The sequence below is a fragment of the Solanum stenotomum genome, chromosome 3, assembly GCF_019186545.1.
Source record: "Solanum stenotomum isolate F172 chromosome 3, ASM1918654v1, whole genome shotgun sequence".
NCBI classification, from domain to species: domain Eukaryota; kingdom Viridiplantae; phylum Streptophyta; class Magnoliopsida; order Solanales; family Solanaceae; genus Solanum; species Solanum stenotomum.
This window is the reverse complement of record NC_064284.1, coordinates 11,025,891-11,045,895: the sequence shown is the minus strand read 5'-3', so window position 1 is coordinate 11,045,895 and position 20,005 is coordinate 11,025,891. Positions and strand designations below refer to the sequence as shown.

Sequence of the window (20,005 nt, the reverse complement as noted above, 5' to 3'; positions counted from 1 at the left end):
TGGAGCGTTTTAGCTTCTTTTTTTAGTGGGACCCAATTTCCACCTGGCAAAATATGAAAGGATCAAATACAAGTATTATCTGGCACGTAATAAGTGTGCCTCACACATAATAAAATTTTCCTTAAAAGTATTAAAAGTGGTTTTACTTTTGAGGGTAATTTAGGTACACGAAATAAATGAATTTATCCAAATGCCCTTAACTTTTCACCAAAATTATGAAAATACCTGATTTTTGTTGCTCATGTCATTTCGTGCCAAAAATCTGTCTTGCCAATTATATTTTCCGTAGTGTAAGAGCTTGATTAGAGAAATTATTTCCGATAAAGTGTAAGTGCTCAATAATTGGTGAGCATTATGAGACAAATTCCATTGTTTCCACTAAACACAGCATGTGCGCTACAAAAAAGCTATTCCTTATTAACTATTTTAATTTTTAATTCTGCAGCATATCACTGCCGGATGCCTCTTTTAAGACGATCTTTGTTCTTTTTTCATACTTATATAAATTAATACTATATAGTTTATTTAATTAATAACAGGCATTTCATGATTTATTTATTTTTCTTTCTTTTAAGTGTCTATGAAGTATCCCTATCTTGACTCTCACTCAAGGCTCCCTTCCTAGCTCTTTCACTCTTTTTTCTAAAAATAATTTTGTTATTACTTTTTGTTATTCGTGTTTGAGGAGAAACAAATAAATTAAATGGTCCATAAATTACTTCTATTTTTACACAAAATACTAAAAGAAGAATATTAAAAGGTAAGGAATTGAACCCTCAATTATCAATAATGTAAAATATCAAGTAATACTCAATCAACTATGATATTGTATATAACTTTTACACGACAATATAACTTACAATATGTAACACCCCGACTTTTCAAAACGTCTAAATTGACTCGTATCTTCGTGGAAAGACAAGGAGGGTGAGTAATAAATTAAAAATGATGTGGTATGTCATATTTTAAGTGCTCAAGGGTTGTATCTCAAGTTTTGAAGTTAAGTAAGTGGCAAAATAAAAGTTGGCGAAAGTTATCGTAAGTTCCTTTTTAAAGATTTCTCTAAAATTTGGGTCAAATGTCTTGGATGTTTTCTCCCAATATATAAAGAGTTAGAAGGACTATCACCCATTAAATCGAAGGCCTACGAGTCTAGTTTGCAATGCACAAAACCCCATATCAAACCGACATCAAAGCAAAAAGTTATGAGGGTTTTACTAGGGACTGCCGGGGCAGAATCCGGGTCGGGTAAAAAATATGGTATATCGGCTTATTTAACGTTTTAAGCCATGAAAAAATTTCATTTCAGTTCAAAAACTAGAGAGAAAGCTTAAGAGATAGTTCCTATGGAGTTCTAGCATGATGTGTTTAGTTTTTGACGATTTTTACCATTAAACATTGCCCCCGTGCCTAGAAACGTAATCCCTACACGTGACAATAGTTTTCCCCTTCTATTAGCTGCATTTGGAGCTGGTTTTTGAAGATATAAATTTTTAGTTATTGGTGTTTCTTCAAGGTTTACACTTGGTTAACTAAGGTAATCATCTCGGGACCCTTTTATGGTTGTTTTTATGAATTTCTACGTACGTTTTGACAAGTTGGGGCAATATGACAAATCTGTCGATTTAAGATTAATTATGAATTGTTTATAGGTGCATACCAGTTGTGTATATATAGTGTTTGCGAAGCTTAGGACATAAGGAACAACTTTCGTGAAGGAACTACGATCTTTCGAGCTTTCATTGGAAAGGTATGTTAAGGCTATTCCCTACTTACGACATGTTTCCTTAAAGCTTAGGAGCAATGTAATTGGGTTGTTATCCTTGTTACACTTGTAGCCATTATTGTTGATTGTTGGCTGCTTGAGTTGATATAATCCTCTCTTGTCGAGATTCTTATTCAGTTAGTAGCGTCCCTACGTTGGACACGACTTAGAGGTTATTTGTATAGATTGCTTATAACTAAATTGCTCGCTTTTAGCGATTGGATTGTTATTGTTGCCCTTGGGGCTATTGTGGTTAGCTGCAGGAATGCGATCTATGCCTAGAAAGGCTATGTTCTGCCTACAGGGCTATATGGATGCCAAAAAGAGCTATGAGTTGCCTACAAGGCTATACTGACGCCTAAGAAAGCTATGTGTTTCCTACAGGGCCATGTTGTTGCCTAAGAGGGCTATGAGTTGTTTATAAGCTATGTTGATGCCTAAGAGAGCTATGTGCTGCCTACGGGGCTATATTAATGCCTAAGAGGGTTATGTGACTGCCTACGGGGCTAGGGAACTACCGATAGGGGTACATAGGCTGATTGGCACCTTCCGGGCTTATGGAGGTTTGAGTAGGTGGTCTTGTGTGATGTTTGTACCTGCCGAGCTTATAGGGCCTTGCTTAGGTTGTTGTTTTATTATTTTTTATAAGTTTAGATTTAAGAGCAGGTCAGTACACTTATCTTATCCTTGATTTATTTATCAAATTATTCCAGTATATCAGGATACCTCCTCATAGTCTATTGCCTTTCATACTCTGTACATTATTTTGTACTGACGCCCCAGTGCCTTGGGGGCGTTGCATTCATGCATGCAGGTCCTGACAGACGACCGAGTAGACCTCCTCAGCAGCAAGATTAAATTTTATCCGGTTGGCTAGCCCCTTTCCTCCGGAGCTGCCAGAGTTGGGAGGTTTGTTACCTTTTGTTGTATACATCTTTATGGGTAGGCTGGGGCCCTGTACCGCTAATCTTTACTACTCTTAGAGGCTTGCAGACTAGTGTGTGGGGTGTATAGCTACGTTATGGCCATATTGGTCTATGTTATTGGTTTGCTGAAGCTTGTGAGCTGTTTGATGTATTGTATTGATATATACTTGCTTTTAGTTTTGGTATAGATATCATGGTAGCCTCGATGGCGCAATCAAGACTTTTGTGCTAGTTGACTATTTATTTATATGATCTCCTAGGAGTAGCTGTTTCTTTTATAGATCAGTTGACAGGGGTCTTGCCGATCGAGGGCTTAGTTTTAAGCTGAGATATACTTGTCTGTTTTCTTGATTGTGTGTGGCTGCCATGCGCTAGTAGCAAATGGTTCAGCAGGGTCGGCTCGGGCTTGAGTTTTGGCATTAGGAGCCAGTTGCGCCCCTCAAGTTTGGGGCGTGACACAATATTCAAATATGGATCGAGATTTTTAAAATCGATAGATTCAACTTATTAAGATTCTTAGCATTGAACTTACATATAATATTTGAATTTTTTTTATATATGGTCATACTGAAAAATTTATCACAATCTTAGTGAATATACATAAATTTATATTTCGCGTTGAAAATATTCGGTTATAAAATAAATTAGGTGTTGTAAAAAACCACATCTGCCAATATATGATACTAGTGTATCTATACATAAGTCCCACACTGGAGGTAAAATGCTTCCTAACAAAGAAGGCTCCGTACCCAAGGAGACTCGAACCCAAAAACTCTTGGTTAAGGATGAAGGGGTACTTACTACTCCACCACAACACTTGTTGGTTACTATACTATGCTATTAATACACAAAAGTTAATAACTTAAACATATTCAAACAATAATCAAATTGACTATAGTAGCTACATACATAATAATAACGTATTGTTGGTTAAGAGATTAAACATAGAGCGGCGACCCTAGCCATAGCCTATACGCGACCAAATATGAAATAATAGCATTATATTAGACTAGGTTTCTCTTAGTAGATTAAAAAAATGTGAAAATTTTCATTGAACAACACTTGGACCAACCAACGCACTTTAACATGACTAATATTGCTCCACTATAAAGTCACGATTTGATTTCTGACATAACATATTATAAAACACCAAATTAAAAGCCAAACGTCAATTTTAATTCCCTTTGTCCTTTTGCATGCATTTTTTATTCCACATTACTGTTTTCTTTGTCCTTCAAATACCCCCATTAAGCCAAACACTTCTCCATTCATTTAATTGAGAGGGAGAAAAAAAATGGAGGTGTCAACATGGTTTTGCAATAATAGCCATTATTATGAAGATTCAAATTCAGAAAACCAAAGCACTACTTCAACAACATATGAAGAAAATACTAGCTCTAATTCCAGTATTGACACTTTTGTTAATATTTCTCCCAATTCTTATTGCATAGCCACTTTCAAAACCATAACCCCACAAATTTCAAATCTAGCCATTCACAACAACATTTTATACGCTGCATCTCTCAACGAAATCGTAGCGATCGATTTAAAAACTTATGAACTTATCGACACGTTCACTAGTTCATCTTTTGGTTTAGTGAAATCAATTGCCTTTACCAAAACAAAAATCCTCACAGCTCATCAAGATTGCAAAATTAGGATTTGGCAATTCAAACCCTCCTCAAAAAAACATCATCTACTCTCAACGCTTCCGAAGTTAAAAGATCGTATCCTACGTGGCATTTTGCCAAAAAATTACGTCCAAATTAGACGTCACAAGCAAAAATTATGGATCCAACATGCAGATACTGTTTCAGGATTAGCTGTTAATGATGGATTAATGTATTCAGTTTCATGGGATAAAACCCTCAAAATTTGGAAAATGTCTGATTTTTCTTGCTTAGAATCCGTTTTAGGTCACGTTGATGCTATTAACGCTGTTGTTGTTTCTCAAAACGGTGTCGTTTATACCGCTTCAGCGGACGGGGAAATAAAAGTTTGGCTTAGAGAAAAAAATAAGCATAGTTTGGTTACAACATTGAGAAAACATAAATCATCAGTGAACGCGATGTCTTTGAATAACGACGGAACAATTTTATTTTCAGGAGGATGTGATGAAAAAATTGTAGTATGGGAAAAAGAGGAACATTGTGTTGATTATATGTTGGCTACGTGTTTATTAAAAGGGCATAACGGTGCGATTTTATGTTTGAATTATTTCGATGGCGTTTTAATAAGTGGATCGTCTGATAGAAGCGTGAGGATTTGGGAAAAGAATAGTATTAATAGTAATAATAATGAATGTGGATATTTTTGTTCTATAGTTCTTGAAGGACATTGTAAACCAGTGAAGTCAGTTACAGCAGCTTGGGATGATGAAGATGAAAATGGAAATAATAATAATAATGATGGGATTCTTTCTGTGTTTAGTGGAAGTTTAGATGGGGAAATTAGAGTTTGGCAGGTTAATATTGTTTCAAAGTCACGTTAATTACAGTACTTATATTAATTATATTCTGCTAATTAGATTATTATTTGAAAGCAACTTTTACATGTTCACTGAATCGTGGATATATGATTTTGTATTAGTGTTCTCATCACTACATTTTATTGTTGTTTATGAATTATGATCAATTATATATACTGTCATTTTTATTTGCTACTATTGTCCTGCTACGTTTTATTTCACTGCTTTCATTTGTATATACTTATAAAATATGTTTTTTTCAGACGAAAGATTGTCATTGTGGGTAATGCTCGAGAACTTTTCGTATAATGAGAAAAAATTGACATGATTTTATTTCTTTTTTAGTATATTAAAATTAAATGAGTGATCTTTTTAAAATTTTGAAAATAATACAATATATCTTTAATTTTTATATGTTTAAGATTAGAAGTTTCTTTAGTATTTTATTAAAAAAAAAATCAGTCAAATAAATTCACATAAAATAAAACCAGAGTCTAGTTACTTGTAAAACAACCGAACCTTTTGATTCTAATTGAATCATGAAAGCTTACGTATGTTTTATTTTTGAAAAGCATAATTTTCTGCTTATAAATTATACATTTGAACATTTAAATTGGAGATGGCTCCTTTTTAATTTCTTAAACATTCTTTATGTCTTTTGGAAATATACTTTGATTTGGTAGCAAGAAAAGCAAAAGAAACTATTACAATATCTTCAAAAGGCAATCACCATTCCCCCCACCAAAAAGTGTTCATAATCATACGATGTAGTTTGTGCCTAATTTTTAATATGAATTCATATGATTTTGAATATATAATTTATATTTGTTTTCAAACTAATGTTGTCCTTTCAATTAGTGTTATATTTATATATGATCATTCTTCTTGAAGTACGTCAACAAAAAAGAAAAAAAGTTCTAACTAATGATTTTTCCAGAAACCATATTTTATTGTTAATGGAAAATTAGTGACCAATATTAGTACTTATAAAATGCAATAAAAGGAAAAGGGAAGAATTGTTTAATATATAAATGCAGCGTGAAACATGCAAAAATGGTCATTTTCCGCAATAATGATATTTCTATTAGAAAAAAGGGAAGTTGATGGACAAATTATCTTCGTATTCATTCAAAGTCGAGTGAATGGTAAACCGTACCCTATGCTAATACATATATTAAATTATTTTCATAGTTTAAATTCATAACCATTCGGACACACATAAATAATTTTACCATTTGACAGGCTAAAACAAGGCTAATTTCACACTTTAACATGATCATTAATAACATGTTTGGCGCAGAAAGTGTATACAATTTATTTAATATATATACTCTTCTATGTCGAATCTCAAACACACGCAACGAATGTTTGCTCTTTCCCTTTTCTTTAATTTTTTTGTTATAACTTCTTTCTTCTGCTTAAAAGAAATCCCCTTCTCACTCCATCACGATATAGAAAAAATAATAATCTGTTTTGTACATGTTAAAAATGCCAAATAGAATTCTGTATCTAGCCAGATAAAAATGATTTTAAAAATAGTACTTCCTCCGTTTTTCGATGTATTAAATATCTTTTCATTTTAGTATTTTTAATTAAAAGAGAATATCATTTTTTTTATATTTAACGTAACACTCTAATATTTCTGTTGTATTCTTATGAAAAATATCCTCATTTTACCTTTCGTGAGATGACTCTTATCTGAATGTTGCCATGACATAATTAAAATAAAAAACACAAAAAGTACTTTTAATATACTATATATATAGATATAGCTTAAAATTACCAGATTAAAAAATCTTTATACTCCTAAAACTTGGTGCATATCCCAATTAAACCAAAACATACGATAAAATAAAACAAATAAAGATGGAGCTATTTGGCTCTTAACGACCAAATTGTGCTAATGTTCATGCCTAGCTAGCTCATGAGATTTTCTAATTAAAATAAATTATCTAGATCAACATCTGTACATCTAGTTGTTTACTATCATTATTAAGGAATTAAAATCACATGCTGGGCATTGAGAGAGGATAAGAGAAAAAGATTGATGTTGATCTATATATTTATCAAGATTAATTATAATTATAAATCTAGATCTCTAGCTAGTTAACCATGATAATTATCTAGAGGAGCTTATAATTAACCGACAAACCCTAGAGCTACCCGTGAAGGTTTTGTTGGAGTTTCCTACTTATTTCCGCTCTTAATTAATACTATAATTAAGAAATAATTATTAGAGTATAAAAAATGGAAAAGAGCTGTTTGGAAAGGTGAGCACATGTCAGCCACCCAATTTTTTAACAACACAAATTCCAATTAAGTGGGAGAAATTGTTAAATTTTATTAATTAACTACATATATCCATATTTAATAAATCCAGTATAACAAGGAATAACACAAACCCTTAACTTAATTAATTCCATTAAAAAGTGGTTTGGTTTGGGTTAATCAGCAAGCTTTATTTGTGTCCATATCTCTAATAATCATATTTGCGTAAGTGCTTACGTATGGTTGGGAATTAAAGGATCATTTACTATTTAGTTATTAGTTAGAACTATACAAATATTAGTGATGCAAAAATTAGTTATTTCATCTTCTATCGCCTATAGAAATTATATATAGGTTCTGTCATATATAACTTTTGCATGTTAGTTATGTGAGAATTGTAAGCTGATTATTCACAATATATACTTATCATAATGTTTAGAATTTCATTTTTACGTAACAACTAAAATGTTACCAAATATAATACTCATTAATTCTCTTCCTAACCATCAACCGAAGGATCCCTATGATAAGTGGTCCTCACGTTAATATATATACATATATTATTTTTTTCGTTTCTTTCCTTTGTACTTATTTGTTTGTCATTTTTAATGTGTGAAGATATTTAAGCACACTAGAAATGTTGGATCATCACATTTTCTAATTATTTATGTATCTGTTACCGAAAAATTCCTTTTGGATTAATTGATGACATTTTTACAGTTTATTACTATAATAACTTATCCACTGCTTGATACAGCATTAATTTTAGCATAATATAACCCATCGTTTGCATCTGTTATAGTAAATATATGTCAGAAATACAAGGACCAAGATTGGAGTATATATGATTTGTCCAAATTACTTGTTTGGTGAACTGACATATATATGTATAAATAAATAATAATATCATTTTTCTTAATTGTTTAAATGAGTTCCAATACATCTTATTGTGCTTCCCAAAGATCGATAAGAGCAAGTTTCATTACTTCGATGAAATGATCTCCTATAATCAATTATAATTTGAAGAGGGAAAAAATGGCTTTTTTAAGATCTCAATTTTATTCCATGTGTTACTTTTTTTCATGAGAATTTTTCATGTCAAATATAACTAGAAGTTGCATTTGAAATGTGGAAAACACTCAAAATTTTGTTTTCACTTTTATTATATTTTTCTTTTTCAAATTTGTCCTAAATATTTTATTCTTATAAAAATAACCACATTAAATTGTGCTTTATGTTTGAATCATATTTTATATTTTTTTATGAATATTATATTCAAACAATCAATTATTATTTACAAAAACAATACCACAACTTCAATCTTCAAAAAATTCAAATTCTAAAGTGAAAAAATGTTTGTAATGATGTGTGCGTAGTAGCTCGTATATATATGGGATCTAATCTGTGACACTATGTGACTATCTATTTTGAGATAATTACTCTTTTAGAACAAATTTGATTATATATTTGAGTTAAATCAGTTGAGTTGGGTGATTTTGTTAGTTTTTATATATTGTGAGGTATAATCATATCCAAAAGAATACATTCAAATTTCAAATATTCTTTCTAAAAATTATGGTAAACAAAGCACCAACTCTAATTTCAACTTTGAAAATTCAAAATAAAATGAATATTTCTTTTGATTTTCGTGGTCAAACGCCAATAGCCATATATAGCTAAAAGGAAATGATCTGTAATGGACTAAAAAATCGATCCCCGTTAATTCTAACATTTTGTTGCCTACTTTTTTGATACAAAATTTGTGTAGTCATCACAACAACAACAAAATGCTCTCAATAGGATTTTAGTTTTTAGCGTTAAGAGATGAGGGTATATAAATTTAAGGTTGTTTTCTGAAGAATACACCATCTTTAATTATTGCTTTTGAACTTTGATGTTAGTCCAGTGGATGATTAGCTAGACTTTGAGCAAATTAGTGTCATTGTTGGTATTCACAGAAAGGAGGCAACAAATTAAAACGTGAAAATTGAGGGGAACTTATAAAATTCCACTAGTTTAATTAGGAGCTAATTAGTTAGATACGTAAACTCTAATTTGTAATATTATGAATCTTACTAGATTTTGGTGCGTCTAGATACGCTCAAATACATGTATCTTGGAATACATGAAGTCAAAATTAGATGTAACTTGTTCTAGATACATTGTATATCCAAATGGATTCACTTGTATTTGGAATATATAGACAAATCTCGCTTGCCTCCCACCCATCTTGCTCGCCACTCTCCTATGTATCTACTATATCAGATACATGCGAATCACACCAGATGCATGTATCTAATGTGTATCTAGTGTGAATTCACATGTATCTAAGATACATGTCTATCTCATTCACCTCTCTCCCACCTTGCTCGCGCGTCTGTATGTATTTGATGTGATTTGCATGTATTTGAGATACATTTCTATCTCGTTCACCTCTCTCCCAATTTTAGTGTCTTTGGTATAAAAAATAAATGTATCTAGGTGTATGTATCTTATACGATAGTAAGCTCTTAATTAGTGGTAAGATACGTAACTATTTAAAAATATAAGATTAGTATATATGATATGGATGTATGTCTAATAAGTAGCTTAAACTTGTGTATGTCTTTGTTACTTGTTACTCCGTATTTAGGTTTGATTCTGAACTGGCTAAATTTATAAATGGTGCCTCTCTACAATTGGCTATTACATAAATGATGCCCCTAAATTCGCTATCCGCACACTTTCCCCAGCCCAAGAGAAATGTAATTAATCTCTATGGGTCTACTTTGAATAAATAAAAAAGATAAAAAAAAGTATTTGCCCTCACGCAGGATCGAACTGCGGACCTTCAGTTTACAAGACTGACGCTCTACCACTGAGCTATAAGGGCTTCCTGGTGCTATATAGCTGCCTACAAATAATTTTGTCCACTTAGAATTTTTTTTTGTTTTTGCCCTATTTTTAGTGTTGTTGCGATTCATTGTTGATTTGAATGAGCGAGCAATTCAATGGAGAAGGAGAACACCTTCGATCCTGTAATCATTCCTTCTACTTAGCTATTCAGTTTCCATGAATTTGTTCTCTGACGAAAGTATTTGATCTGAAAATCTAGAACTACTTTGTTTGGCTTTAAACAGGATTTGGTTCACGAAATTTTCAAGCTTGTTTGGAAAAGAAAAGCTGCAGGTTCAATTTCACTTTTTCTTCTGCAATTGAATTTTATTGGTTTCATTTTCTCGTTACGTAATTGATAATTTTCGCAGAACGTGGGAAAAATGAATTATCTGAGAATATAGAGAACGAGGTAAGCAGAATTCATCAATCCTTTCATTTTAACATTATTTATTTGTTGTTTTTGATACTTTTTGAATTGTTTTGCTTGAGTTTGCGAATTTTGTTGGAATTATTGTGTGTGTTGTTGAGCTTGAAAGCATTTTGTAAATGTGTTTGTAGGTTGGGGCTAGCTCATCAAAGAGAATTCGGCCTACTTTTGGTAAGAACTCGGCTAATACATTTGTTTTCAGCTCAAGTATGCTAACTGTGTTGAATATTAGCATGTCTTTCTGATTACTTTTAGAATCATGGTTTCGAATTTGGATATTGATTCAATTGGTTAAATACACTCCGGAGGTTTTAGACTTTTTAAGTGAGATTGCTTTTAGGTTTATTTTGGATTTTTAAAATGTGGATTAAGGCATGATCTATCTAAATATTTTGGAAATAAACAAATTAGAACGTAAAAGAATTCAATTAACTTATTTAGGAACATCCCCTTCAAGGTAGCCCATAATGGAATTACAGAAGCCAATTACATATCTTAAGAAAGGTATAAGACATGATAAAGATAGGGCAAGTGCTTAATAGATGTGCAATGGTATATAGAGAGCACATGAATAAAGTTATAACAAGATTAATTCCAATTCTACAACCCAGGTCATCGCTGAAGATAGTTTTTGCACAGCAAATGTACTCTCTTAGTTCTTTTACCCTAACAAAAGGGAAAAGAGAAAGAGAAAAAGCTTGCATTATTGCTTTCCGTGAAGGTCGTGTTTGCTTTATTTTATGTATCACGGAGACATTCTCAGTCTAAAATTCAAATTTCTCTTACTTGTAACCTGGTGTAGACGAACTTAAACATTAGTGAAAAGAATTAGTACATTTGTTCTAGGATCCAGTTAGGATATTCCCCAAATTTTTACTAGAGGAAGATTCAGTTTAAATGTCACTCATGGCAAGTTGCAAGGATTTCTGAGCAAGATATTTCTTTGTGCTTTTATCAATCAGAAAAGTAAACTAATATACTTCTCCCTTTTTTTCTATTTTATTGTACCATTGTTAGTCTCTTCATGACAAGTAAGGTAGCATAACTCGAAAGTAAAGGGAAGACAACGAAGAAGGTTTAATTTCTGTTTTGTTTTGCCATTTCTCATTTCTTGTAATGGCTTTAGATGTACTAGCAATGTGGGTTGTGGCAAGCAAGCTTTTCTGTGTATTACCTTCTTGATAACAATGACATATCTAACCTTTAACAAGAACTACATTTAGCCCACCTTTAGTAACTGCTTCTTATACTGGTATTTACATTTTCTTGTATGTGTTGGACCTCTGGTTTGTTATATATTAGCTGAAAGTGGAATACGTACGTTCCTCGGACAATGAGTTATCCGTCTCATGTGTGTGTTTCTGTGTTGATGATAAAAGCCAATGCAAATGCACTGAAGCTGAGCTCTGAACTCCTCCGAGTCTTTGTAGCAGGTTTGACCATCAATGAAGAAAAAATATGTTATTTACTTGGCTAAACTTTCCCCTGCATTCTTTTTATTTTTGAGATCTGTTTCCTTGATGTAGAAGCTATACAACGTGCTGCTACTATTGCTGAAGCTGAGGGCAGTGTCAAAATCGAAGCAACTCATCTAGAGAGGATACTTCCTCAGTTACTTTTAGATTTTTAAGGTTACTTGAACAGTTGAACAAGATATGAAATTTATAAAGTTATGTCTGTAGAGTGCAAAAATGGGGTTTATCTTTTTCAAAATAGGAATGCGCCACATTTCTCCTCTAAACATGCAAGATGTTGGATGATTTCTTTTGTAGCTGTTGGACTAACTAAATTAGTATGTAGCACATGTTAGTTCTTTTAGAAAATGCTCCTGAAGAAATTTTTGTTTTCTTAAGATAATCACAATTTTTTATAGAACAACTTTCAAATATAGCAAACACAAAATTCATATTTGTATGCTATAGCAAAGTTTGCATAATTGCGTTCCATAGCAAATATATATATGTATAATTCGCTATACATATACAAAAAAAAAACAGTTGTATAATCTGCTTTGGTGTACATATACACAAAGATCAATTGTATAAAGTGAGAGAGGCGAGTGAGCGAGCGAAATCTGGGAGAGTGGCGAGTGAGATCTGGGAGAGGGGAACGAAAATATATGTATATATACAATTTTCACGCATTTTATACATTTGCGTTTTTGTATAAAGTGAGAGGCGAGTGAGAGAGCGAGATCTGGGAGAGTGGCGAGCGAGATCTGGGAGAGGGGAGAGAGGGGGACAAAAATATATGTATATATACAATTTTCTCTCGCTTTATACAAACATAAACACATTTTATACAATTTGCGTTTTTCGTATAAAGTGAGAGAGGCGAGTGAGAGAGCGAGATATGGGAGAGTGGCGAGCGAGATCTGGGAGAGGGGAGAGAGGGGAACAAAAATATATATATATATATACAATTTTCTCTCGCTTTATACAAACACAACGCACTTTATACACTTGCGTTTGTATAAAAAACGAGAGAGGCGAGGGAGAGAACGAGAGTGGCGAGCGAGATTCACGAGGAGATAGGTGAAATAGCAACAGTTTGTTATGAGGTACAATTAAATCAAACTATATTTATAGCATTTAGTTTGAATTAATAGTTTGCTATTATATACAATTTTTCCCTTTTTATATTAGTTTTCTATTCAATCTTATTCATTGAAGACGTTTTTAGTGCTAGAAATTATTGTCATTGAATCACTTAACTTTCCTTCACAAAGTGCAATTTGGCAAGGATGACTGCAAATTTGCGAAATTGCTAGATCAAAAGCAAGTAAGGTAAATCTTATACCATGTATTTTATCAATGTTTTGAAGACGAAACTTAATGGTATATTATCCTGTCTGGCAATGTTTCATATTTGCAATTGCATGCATAGTCTGCTCTAAGATTAACAATTGCATATTTTTATTGCAGAGGAATGAGGTGATACACCATTTTGTAATTTAGTGCTTACGTAAAACCGAAAGGAATAAAACAAAGTGAGGTCTGAATCCATTCAATGTTATTGATAAGTTAGGACACATCTGTAGGATATACAAGAACATTCAAATGAAAATGGAAGCACTAAGTTTTGCAATTTCTGGTTCTAGGATGCCTTTCTTATTTCAATAACTAGTGAACTTATCCGCGCTTCGTGCGGTTAAATAAAATAAAACAAAGATAGAAAAGATACTTTTAAGGAAAAATGGTTGGTTAGTAGTTATCTGACTTCCAACAAATTCATAAGTTGTCATTTGGAATCAAAAGAAATTATAAACTTGCGACAATAAAAAATTTGTATATAATACAAAGAAATTATAGAGAGAATATATAATAATCTTAATCATTAAAAAATAAAGAAAAAAAAATGAAATTAATGCACAATTTTTTGAGCTCTTGTCAACATTTATTTCCATAAGCCGATCGTCATTCAATAATCTTCATTTTATTAATCAAGTCAAACTAAAACATAAATATAAGAAGTACGTATCAAAAATATAATAAGTTAAAAGGTTTACTACAATATGAATACCAAAATAATGTCACGACTATTAATTATTTTAGGGGTTATTATGATAAAGAATTATGGGGAGTAATGAAAAGAAGGACCATCAAATTTTACATTTTTAAAGAATATGATAAACGGTTAATTGACATATTTATTATTCTATAATAAAAATAGAAAAATAGAGAAATAAGAAAAATTGAAAAAAAAAAGAAGTAAATAAACTCTAAGCCAAAATTATAATAATGATTGACAATTCAAGGGACTTAAAAAAATTATCATGTAGATTTTAGTATGTTATTTAAAGATTATAACAAACGATTTGTAATTGAAATCCATGGGGGTGGAGGGTGGGGGGGATTATATTTAAACATTTTTAAGAAAGTAAAAGATCAGAAAAGGAGCAAAAAGAAAATTATGTATATTGGAATTTTTTTTTTTATAATTCTTAAATTGATTGATTACAAATTACAATAAGTTCTTGATAATTGTTGCAACTCTTCATTCTCTATTTGTACAATAATAAAGATTTCTTTTGTGTAAAACTTTTTATTATCCTTTTTAATTGTAGGTAAATAAATGGATAAGAGGTATTTAGATAATTATGTCAAGAAATAAAGAAAAAAATTTAAAAATTGAGAAAAATAATAAATAGAAATACTGGTCATAGAGAAACAATAAGAGCATATCTATATATTTGTAAATATTTAAACTTCAACTTTACCAAGCTAATTTAACTATATCTCCTTATGAATCTTCCTCACCATCATTAAACTTTCTTCTTCATATCTTGATGAACTTGACCATCTAACTTTGATGTATTTTTACATTGTCATTAAACTTTATTCTTCATCTTGATAAACTTGTATTTGACTGCTATGACACAAAAAGTTCTAAATAATATATCTATAATCTTCATTAAAGTGATGATCATAAATTATCAAAACATTTTTTTTATGTCATATCTCTTTTGGCTATTAACCACATGATTGATATAAAAGGTCGAGAGGAAAAAATTATAAAAAAATAAAGGAGAACAAATATATTGATAAAACAAAAAAAAAAGAAGAGAGAATGAAAATGAGTATTCAATAACTGATGATTGAGTTATATTGATTAAGTCATGAAAATTAGATATAAGAAAATAGAGAATACATGTTATTTTAAGTAGAGAGATGCAAATAGATAAAGATTGTTTGTAGCTCATGAGATATAATTTGATATAGTAAATATATTTATTTTTATTATTGTTAAATAAAATAATTGATTGATAAATAAATAAATGAATAAAGGAAAAAAAATTAAACAGAGATAAAAGATTAGTAAAGAATGCAAATAGATGTAGTTTTGTTTTGTAACAGAGGAGATACAATTTAATATAGTAAATATAATAATTTTTTAATTATTAAATAAAATAATCGGTTGATAATATATAAAGGAATTTTTTTAAAACCGAGATAAAAGATAAACAATTGTGTAGGCTATAAAAGAAATGTGATATCACCTTATCTATATTTAGATTTATATTATATAATATAAGATTATTTACAAGGTCAAATTAAAACTTGGAACTGTTTGGATACCATCCTGTATTTTCATTCCCACGTTTTTTCTAAAAATTATACTAATTGGATGTGATATACATAATAGGGAATATCAAATGATATCATGAACATTAGTATTAATATAGTTTAGGAGTTATGACTATTAAAAGTCATGAGATTGATGAAAATAAAGATAATTTAATTTTTATATTAAGGAATATTAATAAAGTAAACATTAATAATTGACATATTTATCTTTGTACAATAATAAAAAAATATATTAAAAAAATTCTTAGTAAAAAATGGATGGCACGTCATTTTTTTTTAATTACATAGCTGTATATATTATACTAGATAATGTTGCCCATGCTATGCACGGACCCAATAATATAAATGGTATATTTTGGGGCTAATAACCGAGTTTTTGAAGCGATTGTTTGTGTGGATAAAGGAATACGTTTTTTATCACAAACCTGTACTTTCTTTGACGCTATTTAAGGCATAATAAGACTACCCACATACAACATTTTTGAAATATTTTATGTTGTCAATTATCATGATTTATAGTATTTTTACAATAGATTCACTTCAAGAATCAGTGGAAATTTTTGTATTTTTTTTCAAAAACATATTTTATGTTGTCAATTATTATGATTTATAGTATTTTTACGCAATTTTTAAATATAAAAAAATAAGATAAATAAATTAAAATGGACCCAATATATGTTATTTTTGTTGTCTCAATTTATGTGACACAAATGAAATTCGGAGAGTCATCCAAATTTTCATATTTTTTAAAAAAATGTTTGAAGTTATTAATTATTGTGATTTATAATATTTTTATGTAACTTTGAAATAATGTACATTACTGGTCACTTTGTCCTAATTTATGTGATACAGATAAAATTACAAAATTAACTCTTTTAAAATGTCTTTCAGATATTTTAAGTTGTTAATTATTATTATTTATAATACTTTTTTGGTAATATTAAAATGATATGTGTTATTTTTTCTGTCAGTCAACCTATTTTATTATATAGCTTTTAAATATTTTAAAGCTTTTTAAGTTATTTGTAAATGATATATGTTGTTTCCTTGATTGGGACTTTTCCATTTGTGAGATATATATATATATATATATATATATATTATTTTAAAAGAAAGTTTATGCCCAAGTTCTACTATATAATAAATATAATATATAATATTCAAGAAAGTCTCAATCTTGAATATTATATATTATACTTGGGTATAAAATAGAATTTTAAAAGTCTCACAAGTATAATATATAATATTCAAGATTGGGAAAAGTCCCAATCTTGAATATTATATATTATACTTGGGCCTAAACTCTCTTTTATTATTTTATTTATACTTTATAATTTATAATATAATTATAATAATTTATAACATAATTATAAAATATAGTAGAAGTAGAATAGAAATAGAAATAGAAAAGTAGAATGTAGAATAGTATAATATAATAATATAATATATATAAGTTCTACAATATAATAAATATAATATATAATATTCAAGAAAGTCCCAATCTTGAATATTATATATTATACTTGGGTATAAAATAGAATTTTAAAAGTCCCACAAGTATAATATATAATATTCAAGATTGGGAAAAGTCCCAATCATGAATATTATATATTATACTTAGACCTAAACTCTCTTTTATAATTTTATTTATAATTGATAATTTATAATATAATTATAATAATTTATAATATAATAATAAAATATAGTAGAAGTAGAATAGAAATAGAAATAGAAAAGTAGATAATATAATATATATATATAANCACAAGCATAATATATAATATTCAAGATTGGAAAAAGTCCCAATCTTGAATATTATATATTATACTTGGGTATAAAATAGAATTTTAAAAGTCCCACAAGCATAATATATAATATTCAAGATTGGAAAAAGTCCCAATCTTGAATATTATATATTATACTTAGGCCTAAACTCTCTTTTATAATATAGTAGAATAGAATAGAAAATAGAAAATAGAATAGAAAATAGAAAATATAAATTGATACAATTAATTGAAGCATAACACAGTAATGAGTTAAAGGACAGTACCTTCGTCTTAAATATCGGCATCCACTTGCACTTTTTTTTTCCTCCCTAAAATGAAATCAAAACTTTTTAAAAATAGAATTCAAACATAAAAACTATCAATTCTTTTCTACAGTTCCAAGAGTAAATCTTGAATTTTCTACAAAATGATAAATAAAGGACTTAAATTATAACTTCATGCAGCAAATTATTATCAAAATAAGCATGTCTTTAATTTTTTTAAAAACATTACAGTTTTTTTTTTTTTTAATTTCCACCCGATGTCCGAAGTCCACATTGGAGCTCCAACTATAAGCTTCAAGTTATATGGAGTACCATAATATGAAGTAAAAATAGGAAATTGTGATAACAACATAATATGGATTTACTTGAACAGTGAAAAACATGTGCAATCCACACTCAAATTTAAAAACAAATAAATAGGAAGACTTAAGAAAAGAAGACAATAATTTGATATGAAATCTTGAATCACTAAAATACAAAAAGAAAAGTGTCAAGTACATCATATTTTTTGTCATAAATAAAGTTCGATAATATTAAGATTAGAAACTTAAAAAAAAAAGAAGCTTTCGACGTGTATAAAATACGTATTTTGTCCACTATCCTATTTTTTTTTTAACATCTCAATAAAACAACACTTGTCATCATAAACTTAAGAAGGAGGGAAAAACTTATCGTATCCCACTTTACAAAGTTCATCAATTATTATTTCTTGAATAAATCATCATTAATTAAAAAATCAATTATTGTTTCTTGAGAGTAAATCCTCTTGTATTTAGAATGTTTGACCAAAATAATAGAACAGAAAGGCCAATGAACTATTTCAATTTAAACAAATAAAAATTTAGCTTTTACATAAATAATAAATTAATATGAAATATCATACCTTCTGAATTATGGCAGGTCAAGTTTAAGATGCTCATCCGTACCATTAATCGTCTGAATATGTAGAACACCCAAAAAAAATTTCCATCAAATCAATATATAGTGAAAGAATTGTTCTATAACATGTCATAAAATCTCATATAGTTAAATTTAATATTCTAGAGAGGAGAGACGTAAGAGAATCGTTAACAAATCATATCACTATTCAACACAATATAAATATTTATCATTAAAATAATAAGAAAATCGTTAACAAATCATATCACTATTCAACGCAATATAAATATTTATAATTAAAATACTATTTGCTTCTACATAAAAATTATGATATATCACAAAAATAAGTTAAAGAAAAGAGTAAAAAGAGAGATTTGCTGGTCACTCAACATATCTCAACTGGGAAGAAAACTTTGTAATTTATCATTAAATTACTATTTGCTTCTACATAAAAATTATGATATATCACAAAAATAAGTTAAAAGAAAAGAGTAAAAAGAGAGATTTGCTGGTCACTCAACATACCTCAACTGGGAAGAGAACTTTGTAGTCACACCATGTTGAATCTTTGTAATTCTCATAAATTTATAGTAATCCTTTGTTACCCTTGTGACTTTTCATTTGCCTCACACCTCTTCATTATTTGTAACAGTTGGTTTTCATTTCACAACTTTTAATTATTTTAATTGCAATCATTAGTACTATTAAATCTCTTTTTAAACCATTTGTTACAATTTTCACTGCAGGAAAGAACAGAACATAACATGTAAGAAAAGGCAAAAGGTTTGGAACTTAACATGTAAGAAAAGGCAAAAGGTTTGAGTATACGTGTATTTAAAAATAAAGGGAAAATGCATAAGTACCCCCCAGCCTATGCCCAAAATCTCTGAGACACACCTAACCTTTACTAAGATCCTATTATCCCACGAACTTATTTTTTAATTAATTTTTTATCACTTTTCTGCTTACGTGGCAATATAAACCAGATAGGTTGAAAGTTTTGTTCAACACGCGCTGGCCCTACTTTTTCAACTTTCTAAAAAATATGCTATCAGTTCAAAAGTAGCTTTTACACTTCCCAAAATTTCAAAAAGCTATCACTTTATATTTAGATAAAAATATTATTTATAATCTACTTTGTTAATATATTTTTAGTTAGTTTATAGATTTTAATGTTTATATATTTTATTTCAAATTTGGGCTTGTAAAATTTTGTAAATATTATATATATAATTTTATTTTATTTATAGATAAAAAAA

At 29.4% G+C, this 20,005-nt stretch overlaps 2 protein-coding genes and 1 non-coding gene across 5 annotated transcripts in view; 2 read left to right on the top strand and 1 right to left on the bottom strand.

Annotated features, from left to right (window-relative positions):
• Positions 1-259: 259 nt before the first annotated feature.
• The window catches only part of LOC125860880 (protein-L-isoaspartate O-methyltransferase 1-like), a 48,720-nt gene continuing 28,974 nt past the window's right edge, over positions 260-20,005 (top strand). The window contains exon 1 of the mRNA XM_049540913.1: positions 260-264. The gene's annotated coding sequence lies outside the window, so the exon portion shown is untranslated. The remainder of the gene's footprint in view (positions 265-20,005) is intronic.
• Positions 10,227-10,298, bottom strand: TRNAT-UGU (transfer RNA threonine (anticodon UGU)). The gene has a single exon. It is a non-coding gene; the product is annotated as a tRNA-Thr (tRNA).
• Positions 10,347-20,005, top strand: part of LOC125860881 (protein MHF2 homolog) — a 15,012-nt gene continuing 5,353 nt past the window's right edge. The window contains exons 1-7 of one of the 3 annotated variants that reach the window (XM_049540914.1): positions 10,347-10,443; positions 10,546-10,594; positions 10,672-10,712; positions 10,862-10,901; positions 12,110-12,163; positions 12,257-12,361; positions 13,473-13,516. In XM_049540914.1, the coding sequence (XP_049396871.1) occupies positions 10,417-10,443; positions 10,546-10,594; positions 10,672-10,712; positions 10,862-10,901; positions 12,110-12,163; positions 12,257-12,360 (315 nt within the window). In that variant the 5' untranslated portion in view covers positions 10,347-10,416 and the 3' untranslated portion in view covers position 12,361; positions 13,473-13,516. Of the gene's footprint in view, positions 10,444-10,545; positions 10,595-10,671; positions 10,713-10,861; positions 10,902-12,109; positions 12,164-12,256; positions 12,515-13,472; positions 13,517-20,005 lie in introns of those variants that run through there. The other 2 variants (XM_049540916.1, XM_049540915.1) reach the window with 2 other exon arrangements.